The 24,403-nt window shown below is 51.4% G+C and overlaps 1 protein-coding gene across 4 annotated transcripts in view; it reads left to right on the plus strand.

Annotated features, from left to right (window-relative positions):
• Nucleotides 1-17,536, plus strand: part of Nxn (nucleoredoxin) — a 160,858-nt gene extending 143,322 nt beyond the window's left edge. For all 4 annotated transcript variants that reach the window (XM_052756005.1, XM_052756003.1, XM_052756004.1 and 1 more), the window contains exons 3-8: nt 14-147; nt 762-862; nt 1,714-1,820; nt 10,991-11,170; nt 12,689-12,813; nt 16,064-17,536. In XM_052756005.1, coding sequence (XP_052611965.1) covers nt 14-147; nt 762-862; nt 1,714-1,820; nt 10,991-11,170; nt 12,689-12,813; nt 16,064-16,246 — 830 coding nt within the window. In that variant the 3' untranslated portion in view covers nt 16,247-17,536. The remainder of the gene's footprint in view (nt 1-13; nt 148-761; nt 863-1,713; nt 1,821-10,990; nt 11,171-12,688; nt 12,814-16,063) is intronic.
• The last annotated feature ends 6,867 nt before the right edge of the window (nt 17,537-24,403 follow it).

The raw sequence follows: 24,403 nt of genomic DNA on the forward strand, positions 1-24,403 counted from the left end.
TTGCCTGTTCCAGGTCTGGAATTCCCTTGGGGACCTAAGCCCTTCCGGGAGGTCGTTGCAGGGCCCTTGCTTAGAAATAACGGGCAGTCACTGGAGAGCAGCAGCCTGGAGGGGTCTCACGTGGGAGTCTATTTCTCTGCACATTGGGTGAGTGTTTGGTCTCTCCTTAGTTTGGACTGAGGGAAGCAGGGCTGTCACTACAGTGCCTGAGAGCTTGGCTTCCCGGGGTGGGGGACTCTGGCAGAAGTTCCCATTGCTCATTGATGACAGTAAATACTCATGCTGTGAATGATGGTACCAGCAAGAAAACGGCCTCTCGGGCCGGAGAGATGACTCAGAGGTTAAGCGCACTGGCTGTTCTTCCCGAGGTCCTGAGTTCAATTCCCAGCAACCACCTGGTGGCTCCCAACCATCTATAATGAGATCTGGTGCCTTGTTATGGCCTGCAGGCATCCATGCAGGCCGAACACTGTACACATAATAAATAAATAAATCTTTAAAGAAAAGAAAAAAGAAAACGACCTCTCCACAGCCATTTCTCAGGCTCCCTATGGGGAGGTATCTCACTGCTACCTGCTGCACATTGCCTAGGCTGGGCCGAGTCTATGTCTACTGATTGCCATGAAGAGGTGCAAGCTTACTTATCTCCTGTATAAACTGGATTTTGTGGTCCCTGCCCTCCCCTTCTCGTCTGGTCCCCAGGGGCCCTGTGGCTGGAAGTAGAGAAGGCTCATAACACGGCAGGGGGTCTTGTCTTTCAGTGTCCACCCTGCCGAAGCCTCACCCGAGTGCTGGTGGAATCCTACCGGAAGATCAAGGAAGCAGGCCAGAAGTTTGAGATCATCTTCGTCAGCGCAGACAGGTACTGTGTACCCCTGAAGTGTGAGCGCCACCGCTTTCCCAATGACGGCTTAGACCCGCTTCTTTCACCTCATATTTCTTCCTCAGTGGAGCCCACAGAGTAGGGCTCGGGGGAGACAGATCTGGGATGTTAACTGAGGTAAACCTCGCTGCAAACACTGAGGCCCATTTCAGTCCAGGTTGTGGTCAGCCGAAATCAAGATGCAGTTTTGGTTCAGCTCTCTAGACTGTGAAGGGGAAATCTAGGGTGGAGGGTGGAAGCGAGCTGGAGGCTGGCACGGTGCTGACGGTTTTGCATGGATATGTATTCATTTTCTTCAATCTGGTCACGAACTCTGGCTAAGACTACTGTAATGCACATGGATAAGAAATCACACAAGCCGGGCAGTGGTGGTGGCACACCTTTAATCCCAGCACTCTGGGAGGCAGAGGTAGGCGGATCTCTGTGAGTTCGAGGCCAGCCTGGTCTCCAAAGCGAGTTCCAGGAAAGGCGCAAAGCTACACAGAGAAACCCTGTCTCGAAAAACCAAAAAATAAAATAAAATATAAAATAAAATCAAACGTGTCTGCACTGATGATGAAGAATTGCACATAGATATAATTGGTGGGATGCCAAGGGGATATGGGCATGGTCTGGCTGCCATCTACCTTGTGGATGGAGTATTTGCTTCTTGGTGAACAGCAGAATGGGTAGAGTATCAAACACCTGTAGCTTGGTGTCTGCGGAGCTAGGTTAGGAACCTGAGGTTAGGAACCCCAACCCTGTAGGAGCTGGTACAACTTGGTGATAACAGGAAGGACCAAGTAGAAATACACACAGGATAAAGAAATTTTCTCCACATCTTTCTGTAGGTCAGAGGAGTCTTTCAAACAGTACTTTAGTGAGATGCCATGGCTCGCTGTCCCCTACACCGATGAGGCCCGACGGTCGCGTCTCAACCGACTGTATGGAATCCAAGGTAGGCATCCCAGGCCTGGACTCTGTGTGACCTGGGTGGAGACCTGCCTGTCTGGGCTTCCACATCCATGCCCTCCTTTTTAGCAGAGAAACAACATCTTTGAAACAAAGCACAGTGATGCAAGCCTGTAATCCTAGCATCTGGGGGATAAAGGCAGGTAGAGTGCCAGTACCATGCTAGTTTAAGCTATATAGGGAGACTCTGTTTCAATAGGACCAACCAACCAAACAGATAATTTTAAAAATTACTTGGACTGCCGGGCAGTGGTGGCACACGCCTTTAATCCCAGCACTCGGGAGGCAGAGCCAGGTGCATTTCTGTGAGTTTGAGGCCAGTCTGGGCTACAGAGTGAGTTCCAGGAAAGGCACAAAGCTACACATAGAAACCCTGTCTCGAAAAAAAAAAAAAGAAAAGAAAAAAATTACTTGGGCCAGGTAGTAGTGGCGCATGCCCTTAATCCCAGCACTCGGGAGGCAGAGGCAGGCGGATCTCTGGATCACTTGGGGACTGGAAAGATGGCTCATTAGTTAAGAGCTTACACTGCTCTTGCAGAGGGTCCAAGTTCAATTCCCAGAATCCATGTCAAGAGCTTCACAGCGACCTGTAACTCCAGCTCCAGGGAATCTGATGGCTCTTCCAGCTTCCTTGGGTACCCACATAAACATGCTCATCCATGTACGCACACACGCACAAAACCACACACACAATTTAAAAAATAAAATAAGCTGTTAAAGATGACTTGGGGTGAATTTTATGGCATATAACATGACTTACACCTCATTACTGCTGCTTGCTTTGGGGGTTCAGGTGGGGTGGTGGTGTCTGTAAGTGCTTGCTCTGGTACGACAGCGGCTTCTCGTCCCTGCAAATGGTGGCTTCTGATGTGGATGGCCTGTGGAGCACATGCTTCCACGTTGCTGGACCAGAACTCCCCTCCAAGGCTTCACTGTCATGACTAACAGGATAATCTTTGGTTCCGTCACTTGGGGTCCTTGAGCTTCGGTTTCCTCCTCTGTAGACTGGGCGTGATGAACCTCTGACAGAAAATTGATGAGGAGTGATATAGATGAAGCGCTTCTGACATGTATGTGTCTGTGTGTGCGTGTGTGCCTCTGTGTGTGTGCGTGTGCGTGTGCGCGTGTGCGTGTGTGTGTGTGTGTGCGTGTGTGCATGTATTGCACTCATACTATCTTTCAGTTGAAGACATTTCATCAGAGTGTTGATCATTGGATTTGTGTTACAGTGTTGTCCAGAAATAAATAATATCACAGACACAAGCTAGATGCTTCCCTTTGCTAGATGAACACCTCCTTCCCATAGCCAAATGGGTCTTTCGTGGGAAAGACCAGGGTAGGTGCTTGCTTTGGTTCTGTCCCCACACCGTAAAAACAAACAAATGTATGGGGTGGGGCTTTGACTTTTCCACCAATGGGATTTAGTTTCCTCGCTCTAAAAGTGACTCAGTTTTCTACTTAAAAGAGACATGTCTCTCTGTGACTGCTCGGTGGACAAGAGGCTTCCCCAGCATCATAGTCCTCAAGGCCAGCCATAGGCTCCCTAGCTTGTGTCGAAAGGCCTTTCGACAGGCAAGACATACTGGTGGGCTGGTTGAGACCCAGGGCCTTCCTAAGGGTTAGGCTTTGCTGTCCTTCAGTGGCAGCCTCTTCTGATGACAATGGGTTTCCCATCTTTACTTTGTGAGTGGTTCGTCACTGTGACACAGTACCTAACAAACAACTTGGAGGAAAGTTTACCCAGGGTCTCAGCTTCAGAGGTGTGATGAGGAAGGCGTGGCTGAACCTCTCAGTTCACAGCCCGACGGCTCAGATGGCAGAGAAGGGGATGGTGACACTCTGCTGACTTGTGTCCATTCTCCACTTTATTCTGTCCTGGCCATAGCCATGGGATGGAGAGTGAGTCTTCTCCTTCGGTTGGCCCTCCACAGAAATGCCCTCACAGATACACTGAGACCAAACCCAGTCAGGTTGATGGTGAAGATTACTGTCACATGGCTTTAGCAATATAGGGACATCAAGTTTTTGAGAATTCCTGTTCCTCATACACAGCAGTGAGTCTGGATGAATAATTTTTAAAAACATAATAATAATAAATTAAAAAAGAAAAAATCCCACCTTATAGGGATTTATCCATAGGAAATTATCTCATAGCACCATTTAGAAGCATCTCAAGCAGGTGTGGTGTATTTGACCTTTCATTTATTTATTTATTTCTTATTTTTAGGAGGTCTTTTTTTTAAAAAAAAAGTTTTTTATTGTATATTTGTGGGTATTTTGCCTGTATGTATGTCTGTGCATCACGTGCTTGGTGCCTTCAGAGGCCAGAAGAAGGTGTCAGATTCTGTGGAACCGGAGTTGCAGATGGTTGGGAATCACCATGTGGGTTTTGGGAGTCAAATCCAGGTTCACTGCAATTACAGCCGGTGCTCTTAACCGCTGAGCCATCTCTCCAGCCCCTTGGTTGTTTTGTTTTGAGACAAAGTCTCACTCTATGGCCTGGGCTGGACTGGAATTCACTGTGTAACCCAGGTTGGCCTAGAACTCCTAGTAACCTTCCTACCTCAGCCTTCCAGTGCTGAGATTACAGGCACAGGGCACATACCTTTATCAATTTATTTATTTGCTTTGAAAGAGGATCTCATTATGTAGCTTTAGCTGGCCTGGAACTTGCTATGTAGACCAGGCTGGCCTCAAACTTGCAGTAATATTCCACTTGCTTCTGCCTCCCAGGTGCTAGGATCATAGTTCCGTGCTGCCACGCCATGCCAGGCTGGTGAAGTAGCTTTCCAGAGAAGTGCTAGGAGCATCCCTGAGCTATACCCAGGCTGAGTTACTGCCACCTGGTCTTTGTTTCTTGGGGAATGGGGGAGGGAGGGAGGGAGAGAGGAGGGAGAGAGGAGAGGAGAGAGAGAGGAGAGAGAGGAGAGAGAGAGAGAGAGAGAGAGAGAGAGAGAGAGAGAGAGAGAGAGAGAGAGAGACTTGATCTGACTGTCACCTGGGCCCTCCCTATTGTCTTGACTTGAGTGAAAATATATAATGCAAAAGCAACGTGTTCTCTGAGTGTCTTGGGTCTAGGCCCAGAGCGCCTCTTCACCAGAGATTTTTCCTCCAGAGTGGCCTTACCAAATGCTGACAGTTAGCTGCGGTGTCACAGGGAGTGAGGCACCCGTCACAGGGTAGCTGTGCCACAAGTCTTGACAAGATTGCCCTAAGCTAGATGGACCAAAGTTTGGCAACTGCCAGTGGCCTGGTCACTGGCTCCCTGTAGATGCCTTGGACTCAGCCCTGGGTTTGTGCGAAGCTGTCCTCATCGTGGGGCCACCCTGGCTCACTGAGGATCTGGCATTTGGCTTTCCTCCATCTCCTTTGTCTCCCTGAAAGAGCTGGGTTCCCCATAGTCCTCCCTGCTCCCAGTACTCTGTGCAGACTGGGGAATTGGGGGCCCTATAAGCTGTTTAAAAATGCCTTTCTAAGGGAACCATTTAGACACACTTGGCAAAAGGCAAATCTCATTAGCCATTGTCTAAGTAACCCCGGGCTGCGGAGAGTATTGCAGAACACCGTGTTCTTTTGCAGGGAGGCTTAGGGGCCCCTCTGTCCTGGGTGAGGGACCCAGACGCTTTTGTCCTTCCTCTGTCCTTCATCTCCAGCCTGTGGGAGGGCAGGAGCTGGCTCTGGCTGGGTGGCTATAATGTAGAGCCTTGCCGTCCCCAACATAGAGCTTTCTGTTTCTTTTTCCCCTCTTGCTCAATCCATCTCTTACTCTTTCTTCTCTTCCAGTCCCTGCTTTCCTCCTCTCCCATTTCCCATTTCCCTCCTCCCCTCTCTGCCCCTTCCTTTGCCCTCTTCCTTACTTTCCTCAGAAAATGGATTTGAAGCATTCTGTAAATATAAAAACAGCATTTTCAGAGCTGTGCCTTTTCAATCAGTAGAGGGCAAGTGGCCGATGCTGGCTGGGTTTTTGTTTTTTTTTTTTGTAGATAAATCTTCGTATTCAAAGGGCTGGCACCTCTGTGTAGAGCTGTCTGTCTGCTGGTGGAGGGTGGCCGGGGCAGCCTGGGAATCCACTGAGTGGCCTTGGTGTTCTGTTTTGTTTGTTGCATTTAATTGTGAGCACACAAAAAGAAAAAAAGAGATAGAGGAGAGAACAGAGGATAATGCAATAAACACCCATACTACACCAAGAAGACTTTGTTCAGATATTTAGAATAGAACCCAGGTCCTGTGTCCATTCCTCAGCACTCCCAACTGTCAAAAAAAAAAAAAAAAATGAGGAGAAAGGAAGGAAGGACGAGCAGAGAAGCATTACAAACAAAGACAGGGCCCCTGCGCGCCTGCTTTCCTTCCCCCTGGGAATCACCACCATATATCTGCTCACTCGCAACCTCCTAAGCTGCTTCCGCATTTCCCTGCATGCATATGAACCCATGAATAATGTAACATTTCCTTGGTGTGTCTTTTGGAAGCATACTTTAAATGCTGTCATAATGTAATTCTCCAACTTGATTTTTTTTTCACTTCCATTATGGTTTTGAAATGTGTCCCCACTAATACTCATGTCTAGTTGGTTTATCTTCAGGCCTGGGAAGTGCTGCACTGCTTAACTGTGCTGACTGACTTGTCTGCTCCCGTGTGGACGGGCAGTTTGACTGTGCCAGCTGGCAGATCTGCCCCACTGATGATTGACAGCTGGTCTCTGGATTTATGAGAACATAGCCACGCATGTCTCTCGCTGCAGACTGAGCCGCTTTTGCATCTTCTGACCAAGTCCGTGTTGGTCCAGGCCCATCTCTCTGACCTGGATTGAGTTTTTCTGAGCTTCGCCCACTCAGAAAGAAGCCAGCTCCTTCTGCCCGCTCCTTCGCTCTCTTAGCACAAGTGAGCTTTTGGGGGTGGGGGCATCAGGAGGAGAGAGAGCTGACGAGTGGAACTGGCTGCTGATCTTGCCAGGGTTTGGTTTGGGTTGTCATCTCCATGCCAGCCCTACTGCCCTTCAGTTCTGATTTTCATTTTAAACATAAAAATTGACACATCCCATCACTTGAAATTCAAACTTAACCTATATCTGCTCTGTACTCCTATCTTACTCTATAACTGTCTCCACTATTTTGAGTCCTTTTGCTCGCTGCTCACATACTTACACACAGCTGTGATGTGCTTGTCCATGCAGCACTGTGCCATCTGAGTTCTTCTCTTAGCGGTATATTGCAACCCTTTCCAATTGGCTGCAACCTCCATGGTGGCCATCTTCACTGTCTCTCAGTGTCATGCCCTAGCTCACACTTCCTTTTTCTTCAGTTTCTCCTCCTGCTCCCATTGGTCTTTGGGGTCTGGGAGCACCTTGGGATGCTGCCATTTAGATGCAGACAGAGCTAGGTGCTACTCCTCCTGGCTCCTTTCTTCCCCAAGTTCCTGGACCACTTCAGGTTCTTTGCCCCACCTCCAGCCTCCCATCCCCACCGTTTCCTTAGCAACAGAGAAAGATGCAGACTAAACTGTAGGGTGGACTCTGTGCATTGTCTTGAGGTTGTTCTGAACACCGGTGGGTCTCCCTAGGAGGAAGGTGCAGGCCTTGTTCTTCCTCTGTGCTTTGAAGGGGATAGTGGAAGGGACTCCAGCACTGATGGGTACTCCAGCTCCCTAGAGCTGAAGGCTTAGGCCGAGTCCTCTTTGGGAATGGGAGTGTGTATGCTCTGAGCTTGCAAGGTAAACTTGGGATGCTGGTGGCGGCGTGAGAGCGCCCTCACGCCTGCCCTCTTGCTGGGCGGACATTGCTGTTGCTGGGCGGACATTGCTGTTGCTGGGTGGACATTGCTGTTGCTGGGACTCTTACTCATATCTCCCAGTTCCATAGCGTACATTCTCCACCCTGGCTTGAGGTTTCTGCTTCTCTACTACACGGCTCCTGCCCTCTGTGCCTCTGCCTTCCCAGGGAGGACTTTTTAAAACATGAGTGGATTTATAATATTTGCTATTACTTATGGAACACTTACAATATCCCCAGGACTCTGCTGAAACATTTTACATTTCCATTTTTTTTATTCCTCCCCATAATCAAGTAAGATAGAATCTGACATCCCCATTTGGCAGCTTTTGGGAATGAGGCTGAAAGAAGTTGAGGGACTGCGGGATCTTCCTTAGAGCTCCCCCCACCGTCCCAGCTGGCTTTGCTGGGGAACAAGTCTGGGCCAAGCAGCAGTACTGCCTCCTTCGTTCCCACAAGAAGCCCCTCCCCTCGCTGGTGTGGAAGGTATTTTGCATGACTGCACTGAGGAGAAATTTGCTGTTCCCTTGACATTTCCTGAGGCTTCGCCCTGTTTTCTCTAAAGTATTGACTTGGGAAAGCCTGCTTCAGGGACTGAACGCCCAGGAGGGGAAGATGGGGTGCTGACACCCTCAACATTGGCCACTGCTCTGGGGAGGGAAGAAGAGAGAGGGAAGTAGCTTAGGGATCTGTGGCTCCAAGAACCTGCCTGGCCCAAACCAGGTGCTGGGGGACTTGGCAAAGGCCATGTCCTGGAAACAGAGCCACAGCTCTCCCCACAGGCAGGCAGGCCAGTGCTCCTATCCCGCTGGGACTGGCTGGGTGGTCTTGTAGTGGTCCCCGAGCCTGTGAGAATGACGGACTAGGTGGCAGTTACGTTGTCCCAGGCAGAGCAGACAACCACAGAGGCAAACCCCCCTTCTCTTTGCCAGCCCTCTGACTCAGCAGAAGAGCCCACCCTTGGAGGGATCTGAGGTCAAACCCAAGGTCACCCGAAGGGAAAGGTGGACACAGAGGTGAACATGGAGCACAGGTACCCTCAGGGCCTCTCCAGTTCCAGGTCTGATTGGGTGTACTCCATGCACTGTGCTCACACCCCTGACACGGCCCTGTCCCTGTGGGCCTCGCGCCCTTGAGTTCCTAGACATGAGCTTTGGCGCTCAAAGCACCAGAGCTGAGGGAGGACTTTTTAGTTTTTCACAGCTAAGGGGACGGAGTGGAGAGAGCCTGGCCAGAGGATCTGTGCCTCAGTGGACTCGGCAGTGGGCTCTGGGGCAGCCGGCCTGAGTCCTCGCCCTCCTGCTCTGGTCCCCACAGGACAAAGAGAGCAGCAAATAAATCCCCTCACAGTGATTCGATGGTGAGACAAAGGAAGCAGACTTCCCTTGCAAGCTCGTCTTCCCTTCCCAGAGCTCTGTGCCTGTCTGTCCTTCCTCGACCAGCTCTGCATCCCGAGTCCAGGCTAAAAACAGGCCCACTGCTTGTGTCTAATCATAGCAGTAGGCGGGCTCTGGTTTACCCAGTGCTCAGAACTGCCCAGTTTCAGAAATACCAGTTCAGATGAAAGACCTGTGCCAAGGCTTTTTAGAGATGGGGACGTGGCAGTGGGGATCACTCGTGTCCCGGGCTGCCCTGTGTGGCCTTCAGCCCCAAGCTTTCTTTGGGCTACTGACTTTTAAGTCCTGTGTGTGTGGAGACATAGCCAACATCAGTCCAGGTCTTCGGGGGGAGAGGCAGCCATTAAGACAACTTCCCAAGACTCCTGTTCAAGACTTAAAAGTCCACAGGAGTGAGGGCGGGCACAGAAGCGGGGTTCTCTTCACCTGTTCCTTGTCACACCCATCTAGCTACTTCTTCTAATAGATGTGAACCAAATGGATTCGTTTATTCCTTTTGAAGATAGGCCCACCACGGTGTGCCCACTGGGCCCACAGCCACAGCAGGTTACAAAGCACTGGGGACATACTTCTGGTACCTCGCTGTAACCCCCCATGGAGAAGTAAAATGTCAGTGGAGCAAATTACTGACCAAATACTTCAGAACCTATAAATATTAAATTGCTCTGGCTTTCATATAGAATTCAGGCTCTGGTCTGCCCCCAAGGGGAAGTACCTGGAGAGCACTACTGGGGAGGGGACCAGCTACCAGTGGAGAGACAAGTGTCCCCAAAGGTCAGGGCAGAGGCAGACTCTGTGTGAGGGGCAGCTCTGGCCAGCGGAGAAGCAGTGGGGAGCGGGGTACAAAGAGCAAGGAGGTGGCAAGCCCAGATGCAGCTATAAACCAGGTTAGGATTTTTCCCCGATGTTCATTTGGGGATTTATAGGTGAGTACATGTGCTCCACTGGCAAGCGTTCTGTGTATTCTTACTCCAGGCCAGACTTGCGTGTCCTGCTCCTTCTGGGGACTCTCCTCTTAGAGTGTATTGGATTCTCCACAGGCAGCAGGGCTGTGGCTGGAGATGGAGCGTGCCAAAGGCCTGCACTGGCTCAGCTCTCCTCTGCCTCCCTAATTTGTGCTGCTGGCCTGAACCAGGCTCCTCCCTTTCCTGTACATCCCTGCTCACTGGGGCTGTGCTCCTTGGTGCTTGCTCTGGGGGTGGCCTTGGTGGCCGTGTAAGGACTCTGCTCATCTCTGTTGTCTTGCTCTGTGTGTGTACCCATGCACTGTGAGGGAGGGTCTGTGGATGTCTTTATGCCACCTCTGTCTGCTTTAGACTCTGCCTGCTGTACCTTTGGAGGTCTCTTTAGGGTGTGCCCACCACTGACTGATTGGCTGCACCTATGTGCCAAGACCCTATGCCCAGTTGCGTGTGTGTGTGTGTGTGTGTGTGTGTGTGTGTGTGTGTGTGTGTGTGTGCTCACTTGTGTACCCTGTCTCCTGTGTTCTGTTCTCTAAGTTGATCACTCAGTTGCTGTTGATGGAGCTGAAAAAGCTGAGGACTCCAGCTCCTTCCCAGCATTACCTCCCAAGAACTCCAAGGCATAGGCTTGCTCAGCATTCCATGGAGTGACTCCACACAAACCCAGAGCTGTCCTGTAGCTAGTCAACAACTGGGCTTAGTTTCAGCCCAGGACTTCCTAGACTGGATCTCTCTCTCTCTCTCTCTCTCTCTCTCTCTCTCTCTCTCTCTCTCTCTCGTTTTGTTTTTCGAGACAGGGTTTCTCTGTGTAGCTTTGGAGCCTTTCCTGGAACTTGATCTGTAGCCCAGGCTGGCCTCGAACTCACAGAGATCCTCCTGCCTCTGTCTGCCTCCCAAGTGCTGGGATTAAAGGAGTGAGCCACCACAGCCCTGCCTGGCCTGAATTCTTACTGTGACTATGTGAATGTCCCCAGTCTGGAAGACAGGCTCCACGCTGTCTCAGGATAGGATTGCTCTGTCTTTCTTGCAGGCATCCCCACGCTCATCGTGCTGGACCCGCAGGGGGAGGTGATCACTCGGCAGGGCCGAGTGGAGGTGCTCAATGACGAGGACTGCAGGGGGTTCCCATGGCACCCGAAGCCCGTGCTGGAACTCTCAGACTCCAACGCTGTGCAGCTCAATGAAGGCCCCTGCCTCGTCCTCTTTGTAGGTAAGGACGGAGCGGAGGGGGCCGGCCGTGGGGGACGGGTCCGAATGGACCGCTCCTGGGAGGTGGCTATCCCTGCAGCCTCTTCAGTCATTAGCCGTGCTCAGCTGGGGGCCTTTGTCTCCCCTGCAGCCTTGCTTGTGACCCCAGTGATTTATTCATGACCATCCCCCTGTGGGCGGTGGTCTGGAGCAGCGACTGCTCCGCTTCCCCTCTGTGCTGCTTCTGCTGCCAGCTGGGCAAACAGGTCAGGCAGGAGGATGCCCCAGCCCCCCATGAACAGAACCTTTGTTGGGAAGGGAGAGGGGGATTGCTGGCATGGCAGCTGCAGGGGGTGGGGCCCCCTCAGGCGAAGGCTCATCCAGGGCTGCTCCTGCCACTCTCCCATGCTCTAATGAACAACTCCAGGAGGCCACTCACTAGAGCTGGCCCAGGTCCACAGGGGTGGGGGTGGGGGGTGCCCCTGCTCCTCCAACCCTCAGAAGCTGTGCCCCTCGGCCAAGGCCAAGTCGAAGGACAGAAAAGTATCCCTGCACTCTGATGGAGTGACTGGGGATGCTCTCACAACCTACGGCCAAGAACTGCGGGCCTTTGCTGGTCACCTCCAACTGAACTGCTCTATTAAGTCCATGGTTGGTATGGTCCCCACCAGCTTCACTGAGGGCCTGGGGAGTACACTCAGCACCCTACTCCGTTCTCTGGGGTCTGGTTGTCGGGTCCCCAGCATGGGAACTGCTAAGCAGACTCGTCTGGTCTTGGGTAGGAAGGCCTGCTGGAGCTAAGCAGCCTTGAGGAATATTAGCTGTGGGCTGTGGAGCTGTGGAGCCCGCTGTGGGTCCTCACACCCACATCCTGGAGCCCATTTGGAAAGAGCTCTGAACTTGCGGTTCTTTTGGTCTTTTCTCCAAGGATGTGGAAACAAAGTCCCAGCGAGGCAAACAAGTTGGGTAGCATCACAAAGTGAATTAGAGGGGGTGGGGGTGGGGTGTCCCAGTGTGTTAGTCTGTGCACCGTGAGCCTCTTGGGCAGCATGGCGTTTCTGGGGAGACGCCTGCCCGCTCCCTGCTTTTACCATTTGAGGATGTTGCGCTGGCTCTTGCCCACAGACTCCAGCAGCCTGAGCCTTGTGTGTGGTATCCTCGTGTTCTCCTGTGGACCCTCCCGGGCAGGTCTGCCTACCAGTTGTGGAGGTGGCTTTGTAGCAACTGTGGTGTCCCATCGCCACCAGAGGGACCACGGTGCTCGCCTCCCTGTGGCGGTCCTGGGTCTCGTTCTGTGACTGGGAGAAAAGCTACCAAGGGCTCAGGTTTTGGCATGGAAGCGGCACAGCTTCCTGGATAGGTCTGTGACGGACTCCATGACGAGGTCTGCGTGCCGACAGGTGGGCTTAGACCTGTTCACAGAGCCTCGCTGTGCCTAATAAGCCCGGCGAGGCTCAGGCCTGGCCTTCAGGTCGTCCCGGGTTACCACTCGTTGACAATCCAGAGTTTCTTGTCCTTTGTCGCCTCCTCCGTGTCACAGATTCTGAGGACGATGGAGAGTCTGAGGCAGCCAAACAGCTAATCCAGCCAATAGCTGAGAAAATCATTGCCAAGTACAAAGCCAAAGAGGAGGAGGCGCCGCTGTTGTTCTTTGTGGCCGGGGAGGTGAGTACAGAGAACGGGCCGGTCCCCTGGCAGGGCCGACAGTGGGCACTTTCAGGACATGAGTAATCTCGGCTAACATGAGGTTTGAAGGAACCTCTGGGTCTGAGCTGATTGTGCCGCATACAGATGTAGGAGGAAAGGTGTGTCCTTAGTCATCAAAGAACATTTCCTATCCCTGCTCTCCCCCCGCCCTTCCTTCTCACTCAGCGGCCTCGGCGGAACATTAGGAAACCCTCCCAGGGCTGTTCCCCACACACCACCGGGAGAGCAGTGTCGCAAACATCAGTCAGCCACCCACACTCCCATCCATGGAGCTGGGTCAGAATCGGCCCCAGTGCTTTGCAGAGTGTCAGCTTGCCTAGTCCCACCGCCCCAGCCTGCAATATGGGTTTAGCCATCCCAGGGATCCTGGCTTAGGACGCAGCTGGGACCCGAGGTCACTCACGCCGCTGAAGGTGCTTGGGGAGGTTGGAAGTTACTGCTCTTCCCCGGCTCTTGCACCCAAGGGCATAGTCCTGGAAGGCCCTCACTGTGCCGGACTGAGCAAGGGACTTTGCCAGGGTCAGAAAGTGGGTCCTCAGAGTAGGGACTCCCTGTGCAGGTAGGTGCCTGGCCACCCTGGAGCTGGGGAGCTTGCGTCCTACAGGCTCCCGTGTTCTGCAAGATGGCCGTGGTCAGCAGCGCAGGCGCCCTTCTGGCTCCTTCTGCACATGCTCATTGCTTCTCCACCCCACCCCAGCACCCCTCTGAGGCTTACATCAAGGGGCTCTGTGAGGCCACCCCTGCAGCCCCTCCTGCACAGGTCTGAGCCATCAGTTGGTCAGAGGCTGTACACTGTGTCTGGATCCCAGCAGAAGCACAGGAGACAAACAGAAGCCAGACACCCTAAGCCACCCATTCATCAGCTCCTCAATAGCCGCCCCTGGCTGCCCTGCTGGGCCCCTTGCAGGCAGCTCCCGTGGCCCTGCTCGGCCCTGGGGTGGAGGGGAACAAAGAGGGTTCACAGTCTCCTGCCTGGGGGCTCCCAGCCGCTCCATACAAAGCACAGCCAGACTGCTCTGCATGGATTAAACTCTAACCCCTGGAGAATGGCTCCTAAGAAAAGATGGGTGCAGAAGAGAAAGGGCCGGGCTGGGAGCAGGGCAGGGATTCAGGAGCACAGCTGAAAAGCTTTTGAGAGTTTTCTGGACCCTAGGCGCCTCGCCAGGAACTTCACCTGCTAGTCTCCCTCCTACCTCACCTCTCTGACAGGAACATAGACTTACCACCTTGTTTCATAGAGGAGGCGAGTGAAGGATGGACTCTCCCTAGGCAGGGCTGGGAGCATAGAGGACTGGTTTCCTCTCATAGCATCCAGGGCAGTAGGGATAGGGCCTGGGCTCCATGGTGTCCCTTGCCAAGGCCACACGGAAAGTAGTAGCAGAGAAAGAACCGCTGAGGTTGCTGTGAGTCCAGGGGCAGGGCCCTTCTGCTTCTGACAGATGGGCCAGTTCATGCCTAGAAGGACAGGTATTGGGGGCATTGTCCATGGATCAGAAAGCTAGGCAGAGGCCACTGTGTCGTCCATTGCTCCACCCAGGCTCTAGTCTTGGCAGCTGACTTGGTCCAGCCCTCTGTTCTTCTGCAAGATAACCTGGAGCAGGGTGAGAGTTGGGGGGCGCGCGACAGGGAGATAGACCATGGACATCAATTAACTGAGCCCAGCACTGTGGCCCAGGGCTAGGAGAGTCCTGGAGGTGTTGTTTTCCTGTCCTAATCCTATCCCTTGGGATAAGAAGTGGTTAATCTGAAGCCTTCATGGACATTAAAATTCATCTCTCTCTGGTTTGCTCAGAGGGAGCTAGAGGAGGTACTGGAGCTCTTGGCTTGGTCCGAGCCTCCTAAAGGGGTAAGATGAATAGTATTTGTTCAGGTGCTTCCCTCTTTATCATGAAGGGTTTTTATTAACCCGTGAGGGCTGAATCTGGTGATCAGTACCCAAGATGTGGGAACACCCGGCCTTGCCAGGAGGCACATGCTATTTTATGAGGAAGGGAGGTGTCACCGACAGCCCTCCTTAGTGTCTGGGCACGGAATGGATTCTGTCTGAGGAACCAGTGAGCTTAGGTTTTATGCCTCCTGTTCACCCCCATTGAAAGCCAGGAAGACCCCAAGTCCTTTCTCTGCAGGGCTACTCAAAATATTTCATTAGAGGGACTGGAGAGATGGCTCAGTGGTTAACAGCACTGGCTGCTCTTCTAGAGGACCCAGGTTCAATTCCCAGCACCCACATGGCAGCTCACAACTGTCTGTAACTCCAGTTCCAGGGGATCTGGAACATGCTCACACAGACATACATGCAGGCAAGACACCAGTGCACATAAAATACAAATAAATAAATTTAAAAAAAAAGAATATAGTCTTTAAAATTTTTTTTCATTAGAATTAGAATATTATATATTGTATAGTGTGAAGTCCCATTATCCACTAACTGTGGTCTGAAGCATGAAAGGTCACCTCAAATAGTTGCTTCTCTATAAAAGCTTTTCCTTTGCCAGGCAGTGTTGGCACATGCCTTTAATCCCAGCACTCAGTAGGCAGAGGCAGGCAGATCTCTGTGAGTTCATGGCCAGCCTGGTCTACAAATCGAGTTCCAGGATAGCCAGAGCTGCAACACAGAGAAACCTTGTCTGAAAAAACAAACAAACAACAACAGAAAAGCGTTTCCTTGTCTTGTGTTTGGCTGTTTGGATGAGGGGTATCTGTTCCCAGGGAACTCACCTGGACAGCATCTGGGGATACATGGCAAATCCCTGGCTTCCTTCTCAGACAAATGCAGTGAAGTAGCCTCCAGGCTGGCCGGGCATCCCTGCCTTCCTTCCACCCAGGGTAGAGGAGACAGTAAGCTGTTTTTGTTGAAAAACATTCCAGAGTTGAAATCCTGACTGGCCTCAGGTAATCCACAGTGGAGCTGCGAAGAACTGAGAGCCGATTGCAAAACCAAGCAATTAGGACTTGGTAATCTTAAGAAGCAGAGGGCATGTTAAAGCTGCTTTTGCGCTCATGAAGAAAGGTAGCTTGCCTCCTGGGCTGAGGGATGCAGGATATTGAATGGCCCTCTCCCTAAGGCTGGGTGGAGTCCTTATCCTTCCCATAGGAGCCCATCACTCCAGGATGCTGGTGCCGTCCCTTTCCCATGCTCTCTGGAGACTGGGTTCAGAAGATTCCTGTTAAAACTTACTGGTTTTCTTGCCCCTCTGGTGACTTCCAGGATGACATGACCGACTCCCTGCGAGATTACACCAACCTGCCTGAGGCGGCACCCTTGCTCACCATTCTGGACATGTCAGCCCGGGCCAAGTACGTGATGGATGTAGAAGAGATCACCCCAGCCATTGTGGAGACTTTTGTGAATGACTTCCTAGCAGAAAAGCTCAAACCAGAGCCCATCTAGTGGGCTCTGGCCTCCTGAGACAGTATTTAAGACTCAGTCTTCTCCCCTTCCTTCCCTCTGCCCTTGGACTTTTCCAGTGTGTCCTGAGTCACACAACCCAAGTGTCCAACCTCTGTGGTGCCTTGTTTCTGCATTAACAACTCAGCCAGCACCCAAGGGTGCACCTCCTCACAGCGGCAGCAGGACCCACTGTGTCTGGAGACTGCTTGGGATGTGTGAGGTTGGCATGACCAGCTAGCACCGGGACTACCACACTCTCCTGGTCACTAGGTCTTGGTGAAGGGCCTTCCAGGGTCTCCTGCAGAGTGAGCAAGCAGGGACACTGGATTGGGGCTCTGACTCTGGGGTCAGAACACATACCCCAAGCCAGAGTTCCTGTGACATTCATACCTATGGGAGTTACAGAGGAAGGACCGTGGCCTCCGGACATCAGCTGAAAGCCGTTGGTGAAAACATGCTTTGGAAGGACATATTCTTTCTTGGTCTGAGGGGAAAACAGCGTATCAGTGGGTTCTTGGGCTGGGGACCTTCAAATCTCTAAGGAAACTTGTGGGTGTTTGTTTGGTGGGAAAATGAGTAGCCGCGCTAACAGCTCATAGAGTGCTTCCTGTGTGCTTAGTTCTTGATCTCTGTCTTTCTTCCTTGCCCTTGCCCATCCCCACGTTTCTGCCCATACAAACAGCTCCCACTGGCTTAGAATTTTAGTAATGAATTCTCCCCCCTTGGACATCTTCCCCAGACAGCCCTGAGTTCAGGAGAAGTGCCGCCAGCTGCCAGGGGCCTCTCTGTGGGCTGGTTCTGTACCCGAGGCCACTGACCTCTGCAGAGGCACCTGCAGCTCCTTCCTAGTCCATTTTCTTTTCAACTTGGATCCAAAAGGCAATGAGAATTTTCTTTTCCCTAGGAACTTGCAGAAGGGGCTGTGTGCTAGTGGAGTGAGGACAGAGGGCATGTCAGCTGGAGTCGGCCCTGACCTCCTGTGCTTGGCCCAGGTATCTGAACTGGCCGAGAGTCCCAGGAGTTTAGTCTGTCACAGTTGGGTGCCGGGGCTTTCAAAGCACCTGGACCTCATCCTCAGCCCCGCTCAACACTTTACCAGCCCAAACCGTTTATCTTGCAAACCCCAGCCGTCCTCCCCCAACAAGCTATTGACACTGTTGCTCCTTGCTGAATTGGATTGTCGATTTGTAGGTCAGAGGTACAACGTTAGTTGGTACTTAGTCTATTGGATGCTGCCAGCCTGAAATGCAACCACCTAGAAAGAAATAAAGCAGGCCTCTCTGGACCTCATCCTTCATGCCGTTCTTCCTGTCCTTCATGATGAGTCTTTTTTCACTGGAGTGCTCTATTTGGGATGGGGAGGGGAATGTGCAAGAACCTTCAGGAATCTAATGAACTGGGGCTGGGGACAGAGTTTGGTGGCAGGATGCTTGTCAAGCATGCATAAGGCCCTGACTTCAGTACACACACACACACACACACACACACACACACACACACACACACACACACACATACACACACACACCCCTTAAACATAAGCATGGCCATCTGTTTCTCTAATTGGTTTTTAGAAGGCAGGAAGCTGATTGGAGGCTCCGTTCTCAGACTGAAGACCTTGTCACGCACTTTGCTGTGTCCTTCCTTACAGGGAAGCTGAGCGCTGACCCCTCCGAGGGGAGATAGGGGAATCACCATGGACCTCACTTCCAAGAGTAGGGCAAGGGATGGGATGCCCACACTCAGCTCTTTCCTAGGGTTAGGGGCTTTTCTGCCAGTGTCGCTGAGGGGGATGAGGAATAAGATGAACTCCCTCCCTTGGAAAATGAACAGGTTTCTGTCTGTGCCCTGTGTCCTGACTGCTTGGAAGGAAAGGATGGTGTCCCTCTCGAGGGCAAAAGGAAGCAGGCCAGTAGGAGATGCCATTAGTCACTGCAAGAGAAACAGGCTCTCTGTTGTATCTTGGTGGCCTGTAACTGGGCTGCTTCTTCTGAACCACTAGCCACCCCTATCAGTTGGACGCAACGCCAGAACTTCCTTTTAGAGTGGATGTGTGGGTTAGTCAGGACCACTGGGGAAGGTTTAGTGCTGTACAGCTGCCACAGTGGGAGGAAAGTGCCATGGAAGGATCTCATCGCATCAGTGAACATCCCCTAAAGGTTACTGCAGCCGACCAAGTGGGTGGCATGCTAGCTCCCACCAAGCAGCTCCAAGATACCTTCCAATTCTCCTTGCTAATTGGAAACAGGCTAAAACACCAGCTGTGACGTATCCACAGGCTTCCGCCAGCAGCAAGGGAAACACCATGCCCTGCAGTTCCATGTGGGAAGGTAGCTATAAAAATGCCACTGTATAATTCCCAGGTTTGTGTTCAAAATGACCTCCAGAGCCCATTCACACAATAGACTTTTTTTGTTTGTTTGTTTGTTTTTTTGGGTTTTTTTGTTTGTTTGTTTTTTGAGACAGGGTTTCTCTGTGCAGCCTTGGCTGTCCTGGAACTTGCTCTGTAGACCAGGCTGGCCTTGAACTCACAGAGATCCACCTGCCTCTGCCTCTTGAGTGCTGGGATTAAAGGCATGCACCACCACTGTCGGGCACATTTTTTTTTTCTTATTTCTTGAGACCAAGTCTTACTCCAAAGCCTAGGCTGGTCTAGAAAACACTGTGTAGCCTCAGCCACGGTATAGACTTACCTCAAATTCATGACCATGTTCCTGCTGCAGGCTCCCAAGTGTTGGGATTAGAGGCATGAGCTAGTGTGCCCAGCAAGAGAAGACATTTCACTTGCCTTCATACATAAAAGATCAAAGGATAGCCTGGAATCCAAGCACGAGGGAGGGAGGGAGGTGGGTCATAAGTTCAAAACCAGCCTGGGCTTCATGGCAACCCTGTGTCAGAACACCAAAAATAATAAACAAATCCATACAAGGAAAAAGATGTGTGTTAGGATAATGATGGAAAGGGGCAGATGGAACCAGCTTCCTGTCTAAGAGTCAGGTGGTGTCTGCTCTGTCCTGCCCACCACGTGTGCTTGAAAACAGTGGCCGCCACTTATTCCGGCATACGGAGCCCCACTGCTCTTTTGGCGAGCTTCAAGTGGTAATTTTCAGCCAGACTTTGTTTTTTCCTGTTGCCTAATTAAAGACACTAAAAAGCTGTTCCCCCTCCTGCTCCTGTGCTCAGGGCGGCAAACTGAAGCCAGCGAGGAGATAGACAGCAGAATATGGCTTGGAAACAGGTCCGTGGGACTTGCAATGGCATTATTTAAGGAGAGCAGGGAGAAAACATGGGCATGTGAGGACATGGGGAAATGCTACACATAGTTGACACACAGGGAGTGGCCTGAGCTAACATCTGGCCCCACGTGCAGAAGTGGTCACATTCTGTGCACAGGGACATTTCTTCGGCCAGCCTGGGCAGACCTGTGCCTGCCTCAGCACCGGAACACCACCGAGGTAAAACTGTTAGGGTGGCAATGCCCGGGGGCTGCCAAGGTTCAAGAGTGCCTCTCTCCACTCTGTCTTGTGGGGCCAGGGGCTGAGACCCCAAGCTCACCGGATCTTACAAAGTTTCCTGAATTGACAGAGCTTCCAGGCAGGCTGCTTAGGGAACTTTCTAGGGGACCATTGTTTACTGACTTCATTATTAATGGCAGCAGCCTGGGGGCGTATGTGGCAGACTCCAGGAACAAACGGTTGTATATGGAATTATAGGGTGGTTCTGCTTTGTGGCTGGGCACTCTGCTTCGGGGGAATCAGAACAGAAGAGTGTTCTCCATGTACCTTACGGTGGAAAGATGGAGGCAAGTTTCCTGGCTTCATCCCTGTTGCTGTGACAAAAACACCCTGACAAAACCCCTCCAGGAGAGTTCTAGGGTGCAGTCCACCAGAAGTCACTCAGATGACAGGATCCCGTGCTGCCACCCATGGGCCGGTCTAGACATGCACATAGGCCAGCCTTGTCTAGGCAGACTTCACTGAGATTCCTTTCCCAAGTGATCATAGCCAGCGCCGTTGACAATGAGAACTAAGCACTGTGTGGATCACCCTTGTAGTGTTTTGGAATACTAGGGGCTGGAGAGATGGCTCAGAGGTTAAGAGCACCGATTGCTCTTCCAGAGGCCCTGAGTTCAATTCCCAGCACCCACATGGTGGCTCACAACCATCTGTAATGAGATCTGGCAACCTCTTCTGTATACATAATAAATAAATAAATCTTTAAGGAATACTACAGGAAATGTATTAAGTGATGTGGGTAGAATTCATTCTGAAGAACAGTTGAGATTTCCTTTGAAAGCACCGACTCTTAAAAGCCACCATCCCTACAGGCAAATGTGCTGCCCCAAGTAAGCTTCAGTGGCCGTAGGGCCAGGCTCTGGAAGCTCATATATCAAATAACAACCAGACAGAGGACAGTTAAAAATGCAGCCTTGCCCACCTACTCAGGCTTGTCAGTGCGAGTGTCCCTCATCCCAGATGAGCCAGGAAGGCGGAGTGACCCCTGGTGTGGCTCTCACTAGCTCTCCTCCCAACCTTTGTCTCCACTCATCAAGCAGCAGTACTGGTGCTGGACCACCCCAACTCTGGCCTTCCTGAGTATAACGACACAGCTGGGGATCTCTATACAAAGAGGAGGAAGCCCAGGCCAATCCCCAGAACACTGGGCCACTGAGCATCCACAGTGTCTCCTGAGGCTTCAGTGAAAACTTGGCTTGCAGCTGTGACCTCAGCTGCTCAGATGTGCCATGGCTCTGTTCAGAAACAGTTCATCTGTTAATCTGTCTCCTAGTTTAGTTCGTTTGTGTATTCACTCATTCACGGAGTAAAGGGGAAAGAGGACAAGGTTGCAGTTTAAAAGCAACATTCTTCCTTAAAGCAAAACAAGATGAGCCCAAGAGGCAGGAGCTCCACGGAGCAGCTGGGGAGGCAGCTGGGTGGAGGTAGGAGCCCCGTGGCCTACAGCAACCCATGGTCAGAGAATCCTGGGTGGATGCTGGTATCTGGGACTTGGTGTGGCCTGAGATGAAGTTCAGCCTGGGTGGCAGAGAATCAGAAGTTTCTGTGAACTCCAGAGCAAGCAGTGGAAGATCTCCAGTGGTGTTTGCCCCACACGCCCAAGTGACCAGGATTTTCACCAGTTAGCAGCTGGATGAAGGAAGGATGAAGGAGAAGAACGCTTCCCTCCCCCTGCCCTGAAGCACTGGCTAAGGCTGTGTGACAAGAGCACATTGGGTCACCAGAGTTCTCCCAGAGACTGGACATTCTGCCACTTCTTGTTAATGTCCACATTCTCTTGAACTTCCGATTCTGACTTCTGCTGAGCTGAGACCCAAGCTTGCAGTGTTCTTTGGCAGAGGGAGACAGGACTCCGTTTGAACTTAAGCCCAGGGCAAGTCCCAAATCTTTAACTTGAGGAACCGTTTCTGAGGTGAGGAATCTTTCTGAGGTGAGGCTCGCCACCTTGTGGCCAAAGCCACGGCTATAGCTAGGCTCACTGCAAAGCCAGGCTGGAGCCTTGACCAGACTGTCCCAACGCTGCTCTTCCAGCCTTTGGCAGTTCTCATATCACAGACTGCTGCTCAGTTTTATTCCTGTTTCCTAGGGAAACGGTGATAGAAGCATTCCTTGTTCTCAAAAGTGAGAATTCATGGTAGTGATTTTCCATTTTCAATCAGCAAGAACTATTTTTTTTTTTCAAAAGGCAATTTTGTTGTTTTCCTAGACAGGATTTCTCTAGGTAGCCCTGGCTGTCCTGAAACTATCTGTAGACCTGGCTGGCCTCAAACTCACAGAGATCCCCCTGCTTCTGCCTCCTGAGTCTGGGATTAAAGGCCTGTGCCACCATCTCCTGGCTCCAAATCACAATTTTATCTAGACAGAAACCTTCAAAGAACATAGAGAAATTGGGCATCATTAAAATGCACTCTTGCCAAGTGATTTAACATTAGAATGTAATGGGGGATGAGACACACAGAGCAACTCATCCATGGCAGGGTGAATGAGACCCTGTAGGACTGCCATGTGTAGGTGAAGTTTACCTTTTTCCCCACAACGTCTACCTCCACCCATCCCTACTCTTCCCCAGCACCCTCCAGAGCAAGGAAAACAGGCCGCACCCAGGTCATTTATTCCACCTCAAGTGCCAGCAACAGACTGGATCTGTGCTGTCCAGGGGCTCTGGGTTGGAGAGGTCTGTGGCAGCAGGAAAATTACATGGGCAGGCCACTCCAGGGGGAAGCGAGCCCTTTAGCTAGCAGTATCCAGAGAAATCGGCAGGTACACCAGCCAGTGGTGATTTTGGAAGACATAGTAGACACCCCTTCCCCATATTCAGCAAGAACTTCATCACAAGTACTCCCCTCTAGTCACAGTCACTTAAAAGGACAATTTGCCCTCTCCTCTGCTCCACCCCCAGGCTAACTCCTAACACCGAGCACAAAGCAGATGACAAGGACGCTTCTTACCCCTCTTGCAGCCAGGATGGCAAAAGGGCTTCACATTGCACCAAGCCAGTGGTTTTGCATTCTCCCATTCTTCTTGAAGATGTAGGACGTTCTATCATTGATTTTTATTTTGTAACACAATGCAGGGAGACAAATTACAGGAAAGTGGCTTTATGCTAGCAAGATGTGCTTGCTTCCTGGTAGAGCCTTCTGTTTCTTTAGCCATTTCTAAGGTGTTGAGGGGGAGAGCTGGTGGAGTGGTATGAATCTGCTGCCTTCTAGACCCAGCCTGCTGGGGCAGTCATTACAGTCCTCTTCAGCTCCTATTGTCTGCCAACTGTGTTCCAGCCTTTGTGGGCAACAGTAAAGTAAAAGGCTCTGGGCCCTTCTGGTTTCTAAAAGCTGACTGGAGACTGGGGGCCTCAAGAATCCGTGGGCCACCCACATCAAATGTGTACAGTACCCTGGGCAGGCAGGGACAAACTGTTCATCCTGGGAGGACACAGCCAACAAAACTGAAAACTACCAATATTCTCTCCTAAAACACCCCAAAGCATGCCATCTGCCACCTAGCACATGGAATAAGCTTGCCCATTTGGTTCTCCCAAGAGTTTTACTGGAGTTGAAGGATTAGAAAGGGAAGGGGCTGGCTCTGATTTCTCTTGGGCATGTGGCACCTTGTCCAGCCTCTCTGAGTAAGTAGCTAAAGGAATCCAGTCATTGGAACCACTGTGCCTGAGGGATGTGTACAACTACTTTCTGTGATTCTCAACTCCAAACCTATTCTTTTTTTTTTTCCTTTCTTGAGACAGGGTTTCTCTGTGTATCCTTGGCTGTCCTGGAACTCACTCTGTAGACCAGGCTGGCCTCAGACTCAGACCTCCTCTTGCCTCTACCTTCTGAGTGCTGGAATTAGAGGTGTGCACCACCACCGCCCTGCTCAAATCTATTCTTTGAGGTTGCAGAGTAGTGTTTAGAATGCATCCCAATCTCCAGCATGCCTGCCCTTCCCATGGTCACTCAGCACGCGCTACCACCTGCTTTGGCCTTCTCCTCTCTGGCTGTCCTCTGGGAGGTTAGGGACCTGGCTTGTCCCTGGAGATCTGAGAGCATGACACTGAGGCAGTATGATCAGGACCTCGGCATCCTGACCTTGAAGGACCTTCAGTTCACAGAACCCAGTGATTGCTTCTTGATTGAAAAACTAAAGATTCATTTAATTTTTAATTGCATGTATATGTATGTCTGTGTTTGTACACAAGTGAGTACAGGCATCCGAGGAGGCCAGAAGAGGGATCAGAACATTTGGAGATGAAGTTGGAGGTGATTGTGATCCGCCCAGCATGAGTGCTGGAAATTGAACTTGGGTCCAGTTAAGTGCTCTTAACTGCTGAGCCATTTCTCCAGCTCCTTAAATCATCATCATCATCATCGTCATCATCATCATCGTCATCATCGTCATGGTGTATGTGGAGGTCAGAGGACAACTCTATGGAGTTGGTTCTCTCCTTCCACCTTTATGTGGGTTCCAGGGATTGAACTCAAGTTGCCAGGCTTGTATAGCAAATGCCTCTCTCTCTGGACCATCTTGTTGTCCTCCTTAATCACAGCATTTAATCAGGTGTCACATAAACTACAATTAGCAAGGAACTAGTGAGCAAGCTGGCACTTCCCCAACAGTGGCAGGTTATGCTGCAAATTTCAAGACTCAGTTT

Source organism: Peromyscus californicus, unplaced genomic scaffold, assembly GCF_007827085.1.
Source record: "Peromyscus californicus insignis strain IS unplaced genomic scaffold, ASM782708v3 Scaffold_3__1_contigs__length_106647218, whole genome shotgun sequence".
Classification (NCBI taxonomy): Eukaryota; Metazoa; Chordata; class Mammalia; order Rodentia; family Cricetidae; genus Peromyscus; species Peromyscus californicus.